At 44.8% G+C, this 21,715-nt stretch overlaps 1 protein-coding gene across 2 annotated transcripts in view; it reads right to left on the bottom strand.

Moving 5' to 3' along the window:
- Positions 1-573: 573 nt before the first annotated feature.
- Positions 574-21,715, bottom strand: part of MB21D2 (Mab-21 domain containing 2) — a 58,521-nt gene continuing 37,379 nt past the window's right edge. For both annotated transcript variants that reach the window (XM_082288446.1, XM_082288447.1), the window contains exon 2: positions 574-4,201. In XM_082288446.1, the coding sequence (XP_082144572.1) occupies positions 2,937-4,201 (1,265 nt within the window). In that variant the 3' untranslated portion in view covers positions 574-2,936. The remainder of the gene's footprint in view (positions 4,202-21,715) is intronic.

The following is a 21,715-nucleotide window of genomic DNA, read 5'->3' as shown; positions in this document are numbered from 1 at the left end:
GGCCAAGTCTCTAACCCCATGGGGCTGAGTGCTCTAGAATGCTTGTGTGAATGACTTAAGAACTCTCTCATAGGAAAAGCACCATGGTTCCCTTGAAACTTGCAGAGAGAAGTAAAGAGTAAAAGGTCATTGGTATCTAAACCCACTGACTACTTTGAAATCCCACATAGAGACCTCTGCACTTCACAAGCCTGTGCCAGCATATACTCAAAGGCAATAGGGGACAATAGAAGAGGAAGAAAATAGTCTTTTGTGTTCTCAGATATACAAAATACTTGTCACTTCTCTGGGCTGGCAGCCTGCTTCATTAACTATAGTACGTGGAGAGGAGCAAATACCAGACAGATACAAACCTACTGCAGATTAGGATTCTGTCTCCCTGGAAGAGAGATGATCCAGGTAGAAGATACAACATTCTCACAAACCTACCTGGAAAACTGCTTTTCAGTCCAGTAAAAAGTCAAGTCTCCATTCCCCCACAAAAAAAAAAAAAAAAAACAACCCAACACACAGAATGCAGGAAGAACAAGTACTTTTCAAAATGTTTTTTAATTAAAACCAAAAAAAGGAGCACACACCAGAGCTTGACATGGGCTAGTCAAACTGCTGGTCACCAGGATGTTGAACTGGCATGAGGAAGGCTGTGTTTCTGCATATCTCAGGAGCACTGACACAGACAATGGGACTCCTGGGAGAGTACTCTGCCTGCCAGGCTGCTGCTGCTTTGTGCTGAGCAGATTTCTCCTGTGGTGATGGGAAACTTCATCCTGCAGCCCAGACTCTTCTTTCAACAAACAGAAGTCCCAGAGACTGGGGAAGAAACCATTTCAACAAATCTGCATTTTCCAAGCATTTCTGGAGAGGATTCCCCATTGTTTCTCCTGCCTCCCCAGGCAGGTTACACAGGTTTATATGGAGACTCATCTTTGGCAATAGCCACACAGGTAGGACCCAGTTCTGCTTCTGCTGAAGTCAATCCATCTCCTTCCCCAGACCAAACTGCAGCTGCACCAGGGCTCATGATCACGAGCCAGTTGTGTTTAAGGTTAAATCCTTGTCCACTCCATCAGGCCATCAACTTCTGAGAGCTTCTTGTAAGTGTGTACCAGTAAATTCAGGTAAATGTGAACATCTTGGCTATAGCAATGGGGTGTAAGTTATTTTCAATTATGCCCAAGAGATGGAGGAGCTAAAGTTTTGTTTTAAGACATGACTTGGGCACTAGATCAGGTATTGAAACCTCCCTGCCATCTAATAAAGCAGTTGCCAAAGCTGTTGGTGTGCTGCTCCACCAGCCTGGTTTCTTTACCAGAAAGGCTGGGCTGAAAAAGTGACACATTTTTCATACACAATTTTTATCAGTTAGAATTTACTAGATATGCACCTCATTTGTCTGTCAAATATTTAAAAAATACTTCAACCTGCTCTAATAATCACATTTTAACACATGCATCAAGTTTGGATCAGAACAGCGTCTCTGGGATAATCAGTAAGCCCAAATTGCTGATTTAAGGCCTAAATATCAGTCACTGGCCAGCCAGCCACAATAAGTCACTCTATCCTTGAACTCTTGGAATTATTTTTGGCTCAGACTAACCCTTGTTACCGTACATCTTATCCTACACACAGAAGAAGTGTATGTGTTTTTCAAGGCTACTGTTGCACCACAAGTTTACATACAAACACAACTTTTGCAAACATGAGACCAGAATAAGATCTCCCATATCCCAGGGTGAGTCAGAAAGTTCTCAGGAGTCCAGGGAATGGTAACTGCCAGAAAGGATCAGGCCTAATACATGCATTAGAGAAGCAAGGTAGCTCCTTTGCTCGAGGTCTGGCTGATTCACTTTGCACATACCACTGCTTTAGCATTACATCCTTATCTAATGGTAAACCTGTTTCAACAACATGCAATACATATTAATGCAATATGCACTGCAACACACAATACGCATCCAAAGAAATATGCCAATGCAAAACTCTTGACTGCTCACACATAGCCGGGCTAACAAGGAAGAGTCTTTTACAAAAGACAATCAAGAAATCACCTGAAACCATGAGACCTGAGGGGTCTCAAGCAATCAGCAATATTGAGACCTAATAACAGATGCTAATTCATGAAAGAAACACAAACAGTGGGACTGAGGTAATGGCAGAGATTTCATTAGTGCAATTACATTTAAAATGGTATGTTCTTTAATAGAATTTAAATAAGGCTTTGAATAATTACACACACTAAAACTAACATTCCATAACCTTATTCCGCATGGAAAAGCAGCAGAAACAACCCTCTGGACTGTACAAGGTCCAATTAATGAACAATTACATTCAAAAAGTAGATCAAAACACAAACAACTCTTTCCCCAAAAAGCTGCATCATCATCTTTAAAGTCAGCTTTCTCCCCTAGTATCAGAAATGTGAAGAACAGATGAACTGGGGTTCAGCCCAGTAGATTTGGCCTTGCCAAATTACCAGTAGTGCTTTCCAACCCAGTCTCTCCTCATTTCTTTAGGGTGATGGAAGCTCATGGAAAAAGAAGTGAATTTCTGAAGCAACGGAAGGTGAGTTGTCCTTTCTCCAGGCCCAACAATGTACATGAATTATGGAAGCTTGGAAAAAACCCCTACATTACACTGTGGCTTGTGTTTATGATGCATGTCCTCCTTTAGAAACTACTCACAGACAATGGGGCAGGGTAGGTGAAAAAAAATCAAAGCAGCATATGAAATAGTAATATACTGTTTCAAAATCTGCACTGTCCTGCAGAACCAGGATTTATAATTTATTCAGATTGTTCTCAATCGATCAAATCTACGTTGGATATGTAAAAACCAAGAGACTAAGTCATCAAGGAAAATCAAATGAAAAAACCTGCACACTGCAAGAGTTTTTAAAAACAAAACAAATAAAAATCCCAAGAAACGTTGACGAAAGCTCAGAAAAATTTATCGTCAATTCTGAAGTGGGGCCTTGTGACATCATCTGGATTAATGAAGACAGAGATGGACTTCCCAGGGTTCTCAGTCACTAGCTGTTGCAACTTTTTGGCTAATCGGTCATCAGGCTGGTTGGGGTCCCCTCCATCTGACTGTGGGGAGGGGATGCTGGTGGTGCTGCCCCGCCGCTGGAGCTCCAGGGTGAGCCTGTTGGCTGCTTTGACGTGTTCGATGGCAGTTCGGAGGTGCTCGGCAGGGTCGGAGCGCACCGAGGACAGCTTCCGCGCGTGGAGCATGACGGTGTCTTCGGAGAGGTGCTCCAGCATATTGCACTGCGGGATGAAGTAGTTAGGGCACATCTTGTTGACCAAGCAGTGCTGGAGATCATCAATGAGACCCAGGAGGAAATGGGCTGCATAATCCTCCTGGGCCAGGTAGCTGGCTGGCAGCCTGTCACAAGCCCACAGCATCATGCTCCGCAGGTGATATGGACTAATGGCTTTGGGGCGGGACAGCAGTTTGATGATGATGGCTTTGCAGGCCTGGTAGGCTTGCATGAGGCTGCTGGAGATGCACTTTTTCAGCTGCACTTCACTCCTGGCAAATGACAGCCTCCATTCATTGTCCTTCTTCCCCTTGTAGGAACATGCAGGCACTAAGTAAAACCCACTTATGACTTCCTCCTCTGTGATCTTCCCATCCCAGAAGTGGTTCTCCATCAGCCAGCTCTGTGCCACAGCTGGCCAGCCTTTGAAGGACACCACAGGGACAATGTCATACAGCATGCGGCTGCTGCCCACTCCCAAAATGATGGATATGATAGTCCCATTCTTTTCTACCTTCTCCACCTTTGGCATCCCTCGTTGGGGCTTCTTCTGGATCTCAGAGAGGACAATGCTAATGGATTCATAGAACCAGTCTGCAACTTTTGTTGGGGAGAAGAAGTAATTGGTAGCTCCATTGATATGGTCCACGATTGTGCAGCAGTCCTTCCATTTGCTGATGGTTCCTTCATCGAACAGGCGCAGGCTCAGCCAGGAGTGGCACAGGGCCGAGTGGCGCATGTCCAGCGTGACTGGTTGGTTGCGGTCATGCAGCTTCAGCGCAGGCACCAGCAGGGTGAAGTCCATGTCATAGTCTGTGCCCCGGGCATAAACATTCAGCTCATCAAGGTCAATGTCCACCACACCTTCCCGCACGCCGCCTGACAGCAGCAGATACTCGTTGGCTACAGGCAGCTTCTGGTCAAGTTTCTGAACCATGCCTGAAAAAGACAGAAAGAGAAGTCCTTTCATAAAAGGCAAAAATTTTCAGGATTCAGGACTTAACCACGATTGAAATCCATTCCATATCAAGCAGGAAAAAAAAGCAACCAGAGGTATCTATCACTTTTGGTGTGGCAAAAATATGTATCAGGCCCAGCACTCAGACAACCTTTGATCTCACCTGACTCAGGGCATAGCCTTCCCTGGGATGCCATGGCCTTTCATGGCATTCCTGGGAATGTATGAAGGCCATCCTAAACATCACACTGCGAACAATGGAAAAAAGCAGAAGCCTCTGGTGAAACACGGCAAAGCTACTTCCAGGACCAAATTTAGCTTTTTAAACACCTTCTAAACCAGTGTTTCACCATATTGACATTCATTTCCATGGTATCCAAATGTTTCACCAACACTCCAGAGAAAAGAGAATATTAATTGACTCACTATTCTTACTTTCTCTCTGGTATAGATAAAAGCTGGACCAGCATCAGGGAGTTGGTTTGTACATGAGTGAATGAATAGGTACAAATGTTAGTTCAAGCAAGTCTAATATTACAATCTGCTTTACATTTACTGATGAACAAGGCAACGTGAACAAAGGAAATGCATCCTTCTCTTATGGGTGAATGGAGCAGGTGAAAAGATCAGGCAATTAGAGAAGCCAGCTCTGAAATTGGTTCTTCAAGCTTCAATGACATAAAATATCTGATCAGCTCCCCAGAACACAGACATGAAGACAGATTTTTATTTTCAGCACCAAAACCAGACACTTCCCTTCACCCTGCAATACCTGTACCAGTTGCACAAAGCCAGCTTTTCACGGGGTATTCTATATATACACCACACTATACTGCGTCCACTGAACACGAGCAGCAGACTGAGAAGAGACACTACACAGGAGCTGAGATATTAGCACCTCATTCAGTGTTCAAATTAGGCTTAAAATTGAGCTCTGCACTTCAACTGCTCTGTAGTCTGCTCCTGCTTTCTGGGCTGTTTCACTGCTGGCGTTTCTCTTGTGGTTCAACGCTTTTGGTTGCTTCCCAGCCTCAATTCAGCCACCACACCTCAGCCATGAGGGAACAAAGGCCAGTGGCTCTGAATGGAGATGCTGAAGCTGTTATAAGCACTGCAAAAGGTATAGATAGATACTTATTCCTTACAAGCACAAATGCACTAGTTTCTGCTGGCATGCATTACTGACTCCAGCTTCTGAAAGGCGATATGGTTTGTTTATATCAAGAATGGTCAAATGGACAACTTCCACTAAAAGGAAGCCAGTCTTAGAGAGACAGCAGTGGGAATAACTAGCCAGAGGCATAACAGAGTGAGCCAGAAAGCTGCCAGTCACTCTGTCAGCCCAGAAATCACAGGCAGACACATTAGGAATGTTTTTTACTGAGACACAAATGATCAGCACTACAGTCTGAGCACCTATTCTGTCATAGTCCCAGTGACTGCAGAGAGTTTCCTGTGGTAAAGCATCCCTGTAGGATCACAGACACTGTCTGTACTGAGTGGGTCACCCTAGCAGAGAGGAGCAGCAGCATCCCAAGGCACTGATGGCTGCACTAGGCTGAGTAGCAGAGAGACTCACCTGTTCTTTCCTGCATGCTAGGATAGCAACAAGGAAATGCTATCTGTATGCATATATGTAAGCCATGACCAGAGCAAAATCTAAAGCTCTGTGGACACTCATTCCTTGGAAAAGCCAAGGAGACTATAGGAAGAGACCTCTGTGTGAAGCAGAATGCATTTTGGGACAATATTCAGTGTAACTGAAACCCTGCCATGTGAAATTCCTTGTTAAATACACTTTACCTGTTTCATTCCTTCCAAGAGCACTGGACCCAGTCCATTTTGCTGCACTGAGCTGGGATGATTTTCCTGCCAGCCAGGCAAGGACATAACCCCTTCCATTTCATGCAGCTCCAGGGGCTGCAATAGAAGGAAATAGCTCTCAAGGAGTGCTAAGAAACTCTTCCTGCTAAATCCTAAGTTAATCCCATTCTGCGATCTTGCCACACGTTGCCCTGTTCATCCTCAAAGGGTAATAACTAAGAAAAGCTTCTGTCAACCTCAAAAACATTTTCTGAGGCTTAAATACACAGTGAGCTATGTTACCCTGATCTGTGGAACGGCAAAGTCTTGCACAGGCTTCTCTATCCCAGAGGCTAAATAAGTAGCAGTCACTCCTTTGCTGTACCCAGAAGGGGTTTTCTAATGGGTACCTAAATTGACGTGACTTCTGCAGACAGTACTGACACACTGCCTCTGAATCCTCTCCTTGAACCAGTGCAAGCAGCCTCAGTGCTTTACACCTCTGTTGTAAGTTGAGTCCAATACCCATGAAGTAGAGTCTGGATCAACCACATCATAGGGACAGGGAGCAATTCTTCTTTTTTCCCCAAAGATTGAAGTACTACTGGCCCTAACTGTGGGGCAGCACAGCTATTCACGATATGAAGGGTTCTGATGGCCCATCCTGCCTCTACACTCACACAAAATTTCCCACTCAGGACGGTGATCTGCAGATGTTCCTGAGATAGGCACACAGAATGTAACTATCCTACAGAAGAAAATGCTTGAACCTACAGGATTCAATAAAGGATGCATTTTTCTAAGTGTTTTAAAACTTGAAGGATGAAAAATGCTCTGCGGCGTGCCCTTTGCACCAAACTTCTATCCCAGAGCCTTTGACTAAAAAGGAAAATCACGATTTTTCTAAAAGGTAGAGATTCTCCACTATGGAATCTGCTGTTGGATGAGCTGCTCTCCTTCTCCTGAAGAGATTCTTTATCCTTAAGTGGGAGTAACAGACTTGATAGTCTAACCCCATTCAACCAACAGCAAGTGGGACTCAAGCCCTGCCTTCTGTACACCGTCAATGAGTCAATTGATTTTCCTTCTCCAGAACTCTAGAGTGACCAGCAGACAGGAAATATTGAAAAATAGTAAGGAAACGGTTACAGGAAATGCTCTAATATATCATCAATATCTCTCTACCTGGCTGGCTGCAGTTTAAATTCAAACCCTTGAGCTCTGCTTGGCACAGAATTTCCCCTTCAAGTCCTGAACCAGCAACATCTGCAGCTCTGCCACAGAACAAGAGAAGGAATTTTTGCTAACAGATCACAGCAGCATTGCTGATCCAACTGAAGTGGTGGAGCAGGGAGTTGAGATAAGGTCCCCTTGAGGAAAGTATATTTAGAATAGGCATAGAGTGTTCTATAAATAGTTGAGCTAGCCAAATTCAGGATTACCTAAGGCTTTAGGGGTTTGCAGTCTCTTCAAACTGCCCCCCTTACTCATAAATCTATTTAACATGTGAAGGGATTTCAAGGAATCCCGTCAGCCAACACTGTGTGGCACACACTACTCTGTCACAAAGCTTTCATCCCAAGTTTCTACAGCCCATGAATGTACAACAGAAGTAGGCACTCCAGTTCAGCAAGCATGTAAGTGCAAATACAAAGAAGAAAAATACCAAGACTGGTCCTCAACCCAAGTACTTAACAGCACCAGTGGGCCATTTGAGCTCTCTTCATCTCAGTCCCAGGAACACGTGGGAGGAGGAGGCAATAGGGGTTACAGAAAACCTAATGAAATTTATAGAAGCTCTGTGGAGTTGTCTGTAAAGACCAAACCAGAATTTGTAGGGTCAAACACAAAAAAAAATTATTTTAGCTGTAGGACCAGCTCTCGTGGCATCAAAGTAGGTTCACTGATACTTAAGAAGCCTCTTGCTGTTACTGGGCAAACCACATAATTTGCAGTAGTACTTTGTGTGACGCTGAAAAGGTTATTTGGCAAAGCTAAGTGAGAGATTGGTGTACAGTTACCACTTCTTTTTAAAGCACCTTAAAGGAGTTCTGTTTTCCTAGACACGTAACTAGTTTAAGATCTTCCCAAGCTATTAAATTTGGCATCCTAACAGGTAAGTATGCTTGCAAGCATGAGAAAGGCAAGAATGTGAGACTCAGGAGCACCACCTGTAGGCCAGGCTTGCTGGTTGGTTTACTAAACACGAATTCATACTAACACAGGTGAGCAAGTGAGTTCTACCAACAGAACTTCATTCCTTTGTTGTTTCTTCAGTGCCAGGAAAAAAGGATTTATTTCTACTTCAAGCACTAAGACACAAAGAGAATAAAAACAGAGAAAAGAGATTTTACTTTATATAACAACTACATTTGGGACACATCCTTGAATGAACTGTGACTCTGATGCAGATGACCAGAGACTATTCTTTCCATTAAAAAAAATGAAAAAAAGGCAACGCAAAGATGCTCTCCACCCATTACAGAATTTCAGATGAACTGATTTCATGACCATTGTAGTGTGTGCTGGGATCTGCTGCTGTTTCATGACTAGCTTTGTGTAAATAAGGAGGAACACAAAGATTTGTCTTTGAAGAAACGGATCACAAGAAAAATATGACATAAAAACTTATTTCTAACATATGTATTTCCTAATTTTGGGTTCCTTCTTGAAGCCTTTCTTCCTGATGCCTTAGATGTGCAACCATTGCCACCGAAAGAAAACACAGGAAAAACAAGATGCTGTTCTGTTAGTCTAACTTGGTCTCATCAAACTGAATGGGGTGATGTTCAGGGCAGTCACTGAATTCAGGGAGACTTCTGCTGCATGGGAACTAGAGAGAGGTCAAAGGAGCAATGGGGTGCTCAGAAAGGTTCCACAAAGGAGAATCAGCAGAACCTTGCACACAGAAGAAGCCTTTCACAGGAATTCTTCTGGGAGCCAAGCCAGACCCAGGCACTAACTGGTGTATGCCCCCCTCGAGTTCCCTGGCAGTCTAGGGAAAAGATATATAGAAGGGATCTTCCTTGTATTTGTTATCTGTTATACAGGGAAAGCTAAGGATCATTCACACATCCACTGCTTCTCTCTTTTCTACTGCTTAATCCTTCCATAGGACCCAGCATAGTCAGGACCAGTCATACTCTTGATTTTTCCTCTCAGGTTCATCCTATTTGATGCATAACCTTGAAAATGCCTTTTTTCTACATGAAAACATTACCATCCTTTAAGTCCCAAGACCTAAGGAAGTCTGACCTCCTGGATGATCAGAAAGTGGCTGGAATTGCTCAGACAGCAATAACCACACACTGGATGCTATTAGCAGACAACTAATTTGTAAGCTCAGGATGTCTCATGCTGGCCAGGCAATTCTTACCCTTGACTGCTATAAGAAATACACGAAACCCCAGGCTAGTCAAAAATACAAAGATCTTTTATCATTTTTTGTAAAGACACTAGACAGAGACTGTGAGGTTCCTTGACAATTCTGTTGCAAACAGCAGATCCTGCAGTATAGGAATGCTGCTCAAAGGAAAGATTTCTGCAGAGGTCTCCCAGCTATGCCTGAGCAATGTGTGTTGAATTTCAGAGGCTTCTTTAAGACAGGATGGGAGGCCACTCTGATGCATCTGGACTGCACAGATTCTTCTGTTTCCCTTGGTAATTGCAAATCTATTTATGAGCAGCACAAGTTTTTGTTACGCAGGGAACTGGAAGAGTCAGCTCTTTAGAGGAGTCTTTAGTTACAAAGCACATTTTGAGAGGACTGTTGGCGGAAGCAGGCAGCGGGTGGGAGAAGAGTGGGGAGACTGAACCATGTGATACCAGTTTAGTCAAATATGGGATGTGAGCAAAGGAAGTTGCTCCTTGCAGACTGATACACCAGTGTCCTACTGATTCTGCTCCTTTTAGAAATCTTGTGACATGGTGACAGAACACACTGCAGGGAGACAGCACCCCCTCGTAAAAGAAATCAGCTTCTTTCTCCAAAGTCTTCTTTAAAAACAATCTTAAAAGTAGTGTCCCAGTTTTTTTCCAGTTTTCATGTGTCCTGGTGGAAGCCACCCACCTCGCTGAAATCCTGTTTGGCAATGGAAAGGGGTGTTTCATGGTGCAAGCAGGGGGAAAAAAAAAAGAAAAGAAAGAAAGAACCCAGATTCAAAGGGTGAGCCTGTACAGTGAAGACTGGTGCTGTCACAAACACCTACATCCACTATGGCACCAAAACCAGCAGCAGTGTTCCTGTAGTGACCTGCTTGGCTAAACCAGTCAGGTCTCAGAGACCACAACAGCAGGACCAGATTGTTGCCAGAGCTGGAACCAGCATTTTCAGAGGGAGCCTCTGCACTGCTGTGCACATCTGCTCTGGGCAGGAAGAGTTTGAGAGTCAGTTCCAAACTGATGCTGGGTTTCCAGCCTGCAAGTCTGCTTATCCAAGAGTCTTATCTCCAGAGTCATATTAGCCAAACTAAGATAGGAATGATGAAAGCTGAAAGCGTACATGGAATATGAAGTGCAAGTCAAAGAGGTGCTCTAGGGTCTGAAAAATGTGGGTGATGAGGTCTGAGAGCAGCTGACAGGCAGAACAGAAGGAACAGGGGACAGAGAGGATAGTTATAAGAACAACTTGCTGCTACACCCCAGTTAACACTGCACACTGTGTCCATACAGTGTCCATATTTTCAAATGTGCATAAGACATAAAATTTCCTTTGGAAATGGCAGAAGATGCCATCTATCCTGGAACGGCAATCCCAGAGAAAAAATATGCCAGGGGACAGATTGTTTTAATAGTTCCACCCTCTGGGACTGAGAGTGCACATTTGGCAAGGGCTACACAGGGTCTAGATGGGCCATTTCTGCTCACACCCCTACAGAGCACTGCTAAGTATTCAGCAAGATGTTTCACTGGGGGAGACTCACCAGGATTCCTCTCTTGGATCTGCTTACAAGGTAACAGCAGTGGGCACAAACCAGGTTGAGCATCTTGAGTGCAAACATGCAGCTTGCAGGAGAGGCTGTTCTGCTCTTGTTTTTCCTAGTCCCTTCACTGTTTGTGAGATCTTTACAGGAGCACAACAACCTCAGTGTGGTACATAACATGTCCATCTACTGTAGCATCCTGGCTCAGGCAATTGCTGCTGAGTGCTTTCAGGGGAAGAGCATTAAGAGCGAGGAAAGTGCAGCATAATAACTTTCCCTCTGCAATCATCAAGCATTCTCTGTCTTTGCTATTTCCCAAACCAGAGGTAGTATTTGCAGCTTTGTCTTTAATAACACTGTCAGATTTATCTGCTTGGAATGCCTCTCACTGCTTTGTAAATCAGTTACATTTTTGCTATAGTCAGTGCCTGGCAGCACTGTGCTTCACAAAGCACATGTGTCAAAAGAATTTCCTTTTGCTGGCTTGCTAGGAAATAAATTCACCTAACCATGGCACCTTCCAGAGATCACTGAAGATCTCACACAGCTTCATCAGTCATCTTTTTTCCATGTTGAAAAGGTCAACTTACTTAAACTTTGTTTAGCCAACTGTCCTGATCTGCAATTGTGTGGGCCCTGGTATTGCTACACTCTTGAGATGGTCAACTCTGCATGACACATGGAAAGGTGACTTCTGGGTGAGTGCCTTCAGGGTCCTCTGGGAAATACCTCAGCAGCCTTGCTTGATAAATTAGCCTCACTCCACTGCAGGTTTGCCCAATGCAATGGAGTCCTCCTCCCCAAAACTCAATTTCACCATCAGGATGTTCCCCTTGCAAAAGCCAACACCAATCCCATCACTTTACAAGAGGTGTTGCTGACACTGGAAAAGAACTGTGGAAGTAGGACAGGGTAAGGTTTTGGAGACTGCACAGGAGAACAAGGTCCCCAGAACAAAGTCCCCTCCCTCAAGCTCTCATCCCAATCTGACGAGTCAGCACCAGGTGCCTCTCACAGAAAACACGTGGCAGCTCTCCACTGATGAGCAAAGCCATTCCCTTCCAGACCTGGGAACACATTCTCCTCTCATTCCAGTCAGCCACAGGGGCATGAGTAGATATCAGGCAGAACTTGACACCAAGGCTATAAAAGCACTTTGGGCTCCTCTGGGATGGTTTTGTGTTCTCAGTTACCGTCCAATATCTTTTGCCCATCCTGAAAGGGTTAAATTGCTACACCACTTTATGTTCTGGTGCCAGTTCGCTGTGCACAGAGGAATGTCACCACACCCTCACATCCTCTAAATAACATAAAAGCCTCCACTGTAAATGCACTTTGAGCTGTTCTACCAAGCCTCCTGCTTACAGTAATCCAACACACCAGAAATTCCCTCCCCAGCTGCTAAATTACCAGCTTGCTTTTTGTCCCTTTAGTAGTTGTTTTCTACAAAGGTAAATCACAGCCAAGAGCAAATCACAGCACTATTCCTTATGAACTGGGCCACAGCTAACACTGCCCATCCTCAAGGCCTGCCTGTTCTGTAGTAACAGCTCTACCTTGCTGCAGAGCAGCAGGAGATTGGTCCTTGACTCAACAATTCTTCACTAAATCATCCAGAAAAATTAAACTTACATGTGGAGTACACATGGTGACTAACAGCCATCAGGGAGTTGATGAATAACCATAGCTGTAAGTCATGTCCTTGATTTTCCCTTAAAATCCACCAAACTTGGCTCCTGGGGTCAATGACATGATCAGAATGGCACCCCTTTCAATTGCTTTCATTCTCTTCATCTACCAATGACTAAATCCATTTAGGTTTATACAATGGGACAGGTCAGAAAAAGAAGGAATGAAGGATGATTCCAGGAAACTAGCCAAGCACCAAAAAAGGGCTGGAAATCCTGAGTTCTGAGTACAGAAGGAAAGCAGGTGTCTTCAGAAGCTTTTCTGAGGCATTTAGTGGAGAAAATTACATGAACTGAATCTTCTCTCCAGGCTTTAGAATTCACTGGACTCCATCCATACAGACCTAATCTGGACCCTTTGACAACTCCTGTATCCAAACACTGGGAGAAGCCAAGACAGATAGGCCAAATACAGCTGAGACAACCAATGCCAGAAGCACAGTATAGTTTTTCTCTTGCACGTGAGCATGGATTGGACTAGCAAGATGAGGCAGGGAAAGCAGATCTTTGTCAGAGACTGCTGGAATCAAAAAGGCTTAAACAATACATGAAGCTAAGAGCAAGCTTTCCTGCTGTACTAACCAACTTCCCACCCACCACTGAGAACATGGCCAAAGTCACGTGGAGCTGGATCAAGTCACCTATAGGAGATGCTTTTGCTAAAATGTATATATGTCCATATGTACAGCATCAGCTGTACAAAAACTGCTGGTTGGCTTTGACATTCATGCAAAATTCTTCTTCATCCATATCACCAAGAGAAGTTGACAAAGGCCAAATTTGTTGTTAGCAGAAAACAGAGCAGCTCTCCTGAGGTGAATGAAAATTTCAAGAGCATTTCTCCTTGCTTTCCATGGGAGACAGGCAGAGGAAAACCTGAGCCCTCCAAACTTGCCTGTCCATGTCCCATTGCTCCTACCATCCTGCCCCAGCTTCATCTTGCAGAGGTCCTATTTGACAGCACACAAAAGCCAGCAGAAGTTTCTAACCAAAATCTCAGATTCTACAGCCATTTTTTTGCAGCTGAGCACTGTCATCTGTCAAAGAGCACAGCAGGAAGCACTGTGTGGACTCAATCTCCATCGAGCGCCAAGCCCACAGCCCCAGCAGCTGTCAAGGATCTCTTATCCCTGCAGCACAGGCAGAGGCCAGGAAGCATGGAACTGAATAATTAGAGTGAAAGAGAAAGGAAAGAGCAACCACTGCTACAGCAGGGTGGAACCTGGACCACTTTGTGTGAAGGTACACAGTAAAATGCCACTGTCACTTTGGCACAGGACAGCAAAGGTGAAATGCAGTCACCTTAAGAAAGCAACAGTAAGAAGTCACATTGCCAGGTGGCCCTGAAAGATTCAGGTGTTGCATCTTCCCTCCTTCCAGTGTAAGGTGTGAACTGGCTGGTGGGAAGGAGGAGCTGGTGGAGCTGGCAGTGCTCACTGGCCGATGCCCTGGAAGCATTTGCAGTGAGATGAGGGCTGTATTTTTGGAGCAGTTCTCTGTTACCAGGAACAGGGCTTGAAATGCCCTTTGCACAGAACTCCCATCCCACTTTACCCACTCTGCTCATTCAGGAGAAATTCCAAGAGAACAACCACATCTGTTGCAAAGCCTTTTTGTGCTTACCTGGAATGAAATAAAGCCTCACACACACATTTATTTAAAGAAAGGCCTGGTGATCTCTCAGCTCATCAGGATGAAAGCTACATTGCAAGGTGAAGGAGAGAGGAGAAAGCAAAATTGTTGCTGATCAAATATAAAATTTGCAAAGTATGTTCCAGGAAGAAGTCCCCACCAATAGCCTATCCCAAAGTAATATCTAATCTAAAAATCTAGTGGAAAATGGCATAAGCAAGAGTTGGGTCCAGAAACTGTCAGAAACTTAAGCAAAAGACCTCACAAAGTAGGATCTCAAGATCTTCTTGCAACGGAAAGCTGATGACACTCAAAGCTCATTCTTCAAATCTCATCTCCTATCAAGGGTGCTTCACCTTCCTGACTCTGAAAGCTCAGGTGAGCAGAATCCCATCCACCAATCCCCCAATGTCTTAGGAAGCAGTGTCCCCAGCCCAAACATACATGAAAAGACAGGCCATGAAATCATAACAATGTCTTCCTGGTTTCATTTTCTCCAGCCATTTTTGCAAGGACAGAGGAAAGGCAACTACTGCTCAAAATTCAGTAGAAGTAGAATTCAATAGAATAGAAAATTCAGTTAGCTGACTTAGCTTTACCCTGAAAATGTGAGAAATAGAAATGCTTTGTTTACACTCTATTTAACAGAGAACCTCATATCACTCCAGTAATATGCCTTAAGGAAAACCACAGTATACTGGTAGAATTTCCCTACCTTCATTTGAAGTTTCTTTCAAAAATTAAACTACCTTCTTTATTGTCTTACACAGTACATAACCTGGATTTTTAATCCTATAAATTCCCTGTACAACTATGAAAAATGCTAAGAAGCTTTGTTCACAAATGATGATAAAGAAATTATTCTTAAAAGAGGCAGGTACATGGAGAATACAGATCCTTCAAATGGATTCAGTATTTAGAAATCTCAGCTCTATTTTATAGATGTTGCTGTGAAAACACTTTGTAAAATTTCCCTGTGAATATTCAGCTCCTGCAAAGCTTGCTATCCCTTGCATGAAAACACTTTCCAGCACAACAGAGATGGATATTGTTTGAATACAGTCCTGCTACATAGAAAGTAACAAATAACACAGTGCTTGCTGGTTTTCCACTAACAGCTGGTCCTCACACTGTGATTAACAGACAAAGAAAGAAGATTACAGACCTCCTAAATTTGCTAACAGTCTTCAGAATTAATTGCATGAGGTAGAAGCAGGAATATGAGGGCGTGAGCTGGTCCTGTAACAAGAATGCTTGTCCCTGAAGTCAGACAAAGCTGATGTACAGCTCACAACCAGCAGAAATGTGAGCACAATCCTACTTGTTTGTTCCTGGCTGTACTTTAGGAAGGGGCTGGCAGAGACAGAAAAATACTGGTTTGTAGCTGAAGCCAATCAGCACCAAAGCACAGATCGTCCACTGAGCTGCACTGCTGCTCTGGCTGGTATTGTTCTACTTGTGCTCAGGTAGACCTGCCTTGGATGACAGGCTGAGCCCAGATCTGAGGCCCCTGAGCTTCTCTGTTCTCCTTGGTTCAGACACAGCCCACAGGGAGGAGTGTAAAAAGACCTTTCAGATTTCCTTCCCCACTTGATGGGGTTTGGGGCACTTCCTAGTTAAGCTCAGGTATCAGGCAGCTCTTATCCACAGGTATAGCCCAGAGGAGGGCAAAAGTATGTCAGTTCCCAAACAGTCACTGGCATTCTCTGCCTATAGATAGGGGCACCACTAGGAGGACCCTGCAAAATAGAATTTGTTAAAACACAACACCCTGCCCCAAATTATATTCTGTGTACTCAGAAATTAAGCCGGAAATATTCCAATGAACTTCGTGGTTGAGGAAGAAGCAGCCCTTTACTCCTTCCCAGAGAGATGGCTTACGAAATCACGATGCTGCTAAAACATCTATTTGCTTTCCCAAGCTGAGGACATTCTACTTTGCTGCTGGTTCTTTAGATCACCATATTGACCTTTAAATCTTACTTCAAACTTTACTGCCGCCTTAACGAGAAGGCAGGAAACATTCCGCCGTGCTGTGGGTATGTTCATTGTCCTTCCGTGTAAAAGGTCCGGGGAAGCCGTGCCAGCTCCAGCAGCAGCGGTGCGTGCGGTGCTCTGTGCCGGCAGCAGATGGCAGGAGCGCACCGGCGTGCGCGGAGCCAGCGCCGCATCCGGCGGGACACGCCGGGAATGCTCTGCCGCCGCACCGGGACAAGGCACGCAGACACACACACCAACATCCCTCCCCACCACCCGATAGGGCTTACAGTGGAGAGCAAGGCAGCTCTGACACAATTAGAGCTTCGGGACCAGCACCTGGCTACCAAACCGCATTCGCTCCATCATTTTCACCGGGTGTACGCCAGGAGTCCTCTGGTAGCAAACAATGTTGGGAGCGAGATGCACCTTTAAGAGGTTACACCAGAAGATAGACACCAAACCTGTCTACAAATCCTATTTAATGCCAGATTTTCAGCTTGTGATGACTGAAGGGAAAGGCCAGCATTTTTGTCTAAGCCATCTGTACACAGCTCCTTTTGTGTCGTTTCTCTTTGAGTATTTATGCCACTTTGCACAGCAGCACAACTGAGCAGGCAGTGGGCACCACGGCTTCAAAGGAGAACAACTGCTGTTTATAGAAGCACTGTCAAGAATTTATTGCTAATGCATTTTGATAAGTTATGAAAAGAGAATGAATCATTGCAGGTAAATTTAGTTCAAAAATTAGATTTTCTATTTCTTCATCGAAAACCAAGTAAGCTCTCAGCAAACACAGAACTGCACAGGAGCAGTTCTGGTGTTCAATGGAAGCAGGTACTTCAGCTTAAGGACAGAGCCCTCCAGAGAGTTGGATTAAAGGTGAAATCAAAATCTAACTAATCAGTTTCCCTTATTTATTTTCCTCAGAACAGAGTGAATACAATAAAAATACTCTAGGAGCAATCAAAATTAAATGCAAAGGGGATCATCTAGGAATGCAAATACATCCATGTGTGTTTGAAGAGCAGGGCTGGGATTTTGTAACTGTTTCAGGGCAATAAACAGAGTCTATCTGGAAATGAGGGAGGAGCAGAAAGCATTAAGAAAAAAACCAACAAAAACTGTTATTGTGAAGTCCTATTTGCCTGTTTTAATCCAGTTTATAAAATTTCTGAACTAAATAAATTTCAAATGCGCCTAAATAGCAGAGACAAAGGAAGCTAAAACTAGCTTCTTAGTTAACGGAATTATATTCCTGTTTTGTCAGTGTGACTTCTCAGGGATTTAAAATACAGACCCTCCTCTGTGAATGACGTGTTGCAGAAGTTATAGCATTAACTGTAATACAGTTAGGTTACAGCAGGACTCCACCTGTAGGACCAAGATCCATCAAACTGTCCATGTGTCAGCTGAGTTACAGGCTAGTGAAGGAACAAATCCAGAGTGGGAAGCAGGTGTGCTTAATGCAGCCTTAGATGTGTGTGCTCAAACAGATAGCTGTGAACATCTGGCAACACAGAACATATCTGGGATGAGGGAGCATCAAAGGAAAAAACCCAAGCATCCTTTGAGTCTACAGAAATAGCAAACTACCACCACAAGCACTGTGTTGGTAATGCTGCCACTGTGTGAACTACAGCACCATGCCCAGCAACAGCATCAGCTCTCAGGGGGACTGAGTGTCTCCTACAGACACTTCAGAAGCTGCATTTAAATAGCTATTGTCACACCCACACTGTAGCTGTAGGCCAGCAAAAACCTTAATGGAGGACACAACCATATTTTTTACCCCAGAACACTCCCCAGCCTTTGAACACTGTTCAGACACTGTCATAGGAGACACTACTGGGGTACCTCTCTTGCTGGCTCCAGACATGCATATCCAGAAGCAACCCACCAGCAAGCCCATTTCAAGCTTCAGAATTGATTTCCAGATTTTGGAACATAATCGCTGGACAGGACAGTGATGCAGGATGTCCTGTCATGTTCTTCCCCCCCCCCCGGCCCCCAACCCCATATTCAGTCAGGAGTCTGGAAAAAGGGAGGTGAGTGGGTAACTCTAAATCTTCATACCCATTGTCTCATTCCACTCCAGTTAAAAGGAAAGGGCCCAACCCCAGAAGTCATTGTGGGGGACAGGTCATTTGTTGCAAGGGGATTGGGTGGAGGTACAGTTTAAAGACCACACGAGGAAATTCTCTCCTTTGGGAAAGTCAGGGTAGCAGGGACAACAAAAGGAACACATCTGGAAAACAGCAGACAAAGCAGAAAAAGTGAGTGAAGTGGCAAACAGAGCCCACATAGGGCCATAAAACTTGCAGATTCCATGAGGAATACTTGTCGAATCCAATGGGATGCAGTCTGAGTTTAAAGCAAAATTGTGACAGTTCAGAAGACATACACAGTTTTTAAGCATTGAACAGCAACACTCACTAGAGCGCCTTGACTTTGTTAACTCACTCTGCCAAGGGTAGGTGAGCTGGGCATGGAGCAGAGAGGGGCCAGAGATTCCGCAATTCCGTGCCATGCTTTTGAAAGCCCAGAGTATTTCAGCTCAGAGGCCTGAGACCAGAGTTTGTGTAACAGAAGAAACAAATGTGGAAACAAGTGAAGCAAAGACTGCCTACGGCAGGGAGGAAATGCAGGAATTGGGCTTCAGGGGAGCCTGCACTGCTAAAGAGCAATCGCTTGATTGCATGAAGGACGAATGCTGGGAGGCGTCTGACTCTCCTGCCTGCTTGAAATGCTCAGCACACAAACAGCCATGGCTCAGTGAGCCCCAAACCACAGCAGCATTCCCCACACCAGTGGCTGAAGTGAAAGCAGCTTCTCTCACCTATTTCCCCTCCTGCTTAACTGAGCTGAGCTGAATTTGTGATCATCACGCAAGCCTTGTATCTCTTGCAAGCTGAAGCACTTTTCTGGCTCTTCCAAACGCATCAACTAGGATGGGAGGCTGCTCTGCCAACCCTTGTGTTCAAAACCTGGAGCATGGACTTGGCCCATGGAAACATGGAAGGAACATAAGGTCCATTGCTTGCCCCCAAGCTATAAGCTCCCAGACTGCCTTCCTGACTTCCTTCCCCTGCTCAGAAACAAAGCTGGAATTCTCACAGCATCATCTACTGGCTCCAGAAGCTGGAGCTTTAATGACAGCATAAAATTTAACATCATACTTGATCAAAAAGAGAAACAAAAAATGTGATTATGAGTTGGCACCATTGCAAGGCACTCAGTTGGTATTTTGCCCCCTGCACTGGAGAATGGCAGGGACAAGCCCAACCACTAGAGACTTGCACAAACACAGCTCAGGTGTAAACCCCCTTGCCCCTCACTGCTCAGGGCAGAGTTGGTGTGTGATGGTGAGACAACCTCTCTACTGACATGGCAGTGGCATGACATGCCAGCAGCCTCCAGGGTAACAGAGGAGGACATTTTTTACCTCTTCTCTATTATTGCTTCAAATGTGTGTCTCCACACACCATCCCCCTGTCTGCCCTTCAAGGTCACACACACACACCATTGAGGCAAGGGCTAGGACAGACAACCACACTGCTGCCAGTATGGATGCTCTTCCCATTTTATGTCTTTTAAAAGCTGTTAACTTGAAGCAGAGAGAAAAAGAATCAATAAACTGAGGAGTTGCAATCTCTTTTGGGTATCTTAAGAGCCCGGCTTTTGGCTATTTTCAGCAAATTAGTGTGGAGCTCTTACACACTTATTTCTGCTCTCTGTGAGGTGAAAGCAGGACGGCCGCCAGCTCTGTGACTCATACAAACACAGGGGAGGAAACATAAAACAAGCTGCCTGCTTGCTCTTTCCCAGGGTTTAATCACACCCTTTGTAACTATTTGATGTGCCTGCTCCAGCGCATTCAAAGTTGCAGCATGAGAACAAGCAGGCCTGGGGATGGGCTTCAACAGCTTTTGCACACAATTGCTGCCACAGCCCCATCTGAAACTTCCCACTGAACAGAGAGAGCAAAATAGAGATCTGTCTGCACTTTTGAGACAGTAGCTCTAAACAGTCCCTGGCAGCTGGACAGAAATAACTGTTATGTTTTGTTACAAACCATTTTTGGCTAGGACACACAAGAAGATCCATTCTCATCCATCACCTCCATGTACCAACCTAACAAACACTTACAGAGCTGTTCCTCCCAAAGTCTCCAAATCCTGAGCCATAGACAAGTATTTGTATTGGACTCAAGTTCAAGCACTTGGCAAAGATGTGCTGGAGGTGCTTGACAAATGTTCAGTATTTATTATTTGGCCTTATTGCCAATTCTTGTCTTCTGTCTTTTTCTGAAGATCCAAGTTTCTGGTGTCCTAAGGCAGGCAAAAGTCTCGGCTTAAATTTATGTAAAGACATGAGCAATTCCTATCCATCACAGCTGCAAATAACCAAAAATACCCTGAAGGAGATGAGTCTCACTTAAAAGCAGAAGAAAACAGAACAGAAATAAAAATACACCAAGAGCTTTTAATTTTAGAGTCCAACTCAGCTTCTGAATGCCTCAAGTTTAGCAAACCAGCTCACTGCTATTCCCTCTAAACTTTCCTCTGGATGGCTGGCATCAGCTCTCACTACAAATTCATTGAGTAAAAAAATGGTGAAGCAAAACCCACTGGGTCTCATAATAGGGAGATGGAGAGATGGCACTGAGGAAAGGGACAGAGGGATCCCATGTATTGTTCCCTGGGACAGTGATATCCTGGGAAAACACTCCAAAAAAGGAATCTGCCTGCAGCCCTAGGGATGGCAGGGGCAGGGTATATTCTTCCCTGGACAGAGAGCTTCCTCCTCTGGAGCGCAAGAGTGCAGTGCATCTTTTCCCAGCACCTACTGGTCCCTGTCTTGCTGTGATCTTCTAAGTGCCCACTTTCACATCACAAACTCTGCTGGATTTCTAATATCCCTTCACAGTTCTTCCACACAGGCAAACTCCCTCCAGACTCAAAGCAAAACAGCAGCAATGCACACTTGTACTGGAGGTGCCAGGAACACCACAGTGAGCAGGGAAGAAAAGCTCTGTTCCAGGGACCACTTCCTGCCAGGTCCTGCAGTGCAGTACAATTTGGGTGCCTCTACCAGGGACAGAAGCAAGAGGCTTCCAGGAGCTTAGAGAGCCCTCACTTGCTCACCAGCTTTACTGCTGGGCTCCTCACTTGCTTCCCTGCTCAGCCTGAGTTAATTATTCCCACCAGAGCACAGTGCTTGCCCCACTGGGGCATCTGGAAGAAGCATTCACACAGGGCAGTGCTGTGACTTGGTGCAAAGGAGGACAGAAAAGCAAGTTGAGTTTAGCAGGTCTTCTAAGGCAACACACACCAGCATACCCAAAAGCTGGCTCCTGCCTTCCCTTCCAGCTACTGTCATAGCTCTCACAATCCCACACCAGGCCAGGCCAGGCTGTGTCCAGGGCTCCGCGCACCTCCAGGCTCCTCCACCTTCAGCTGATGACCCAGAA

The sequence above is a fragment of the Coloeus monedula genome (assembly GCF_965178545.1).
Source record: "Coloeus monedula genome assembly, chromosome: 10".
Taxonomy (NCBI): Eukaryota; Metazoa; Chordata; class Aves; order Passeriformes; family Corvidae; genus Coloeus; species Coloeus monedula.
This window is presented reverse-complemented; position numbering and strand designations above follow the sequence as displayed.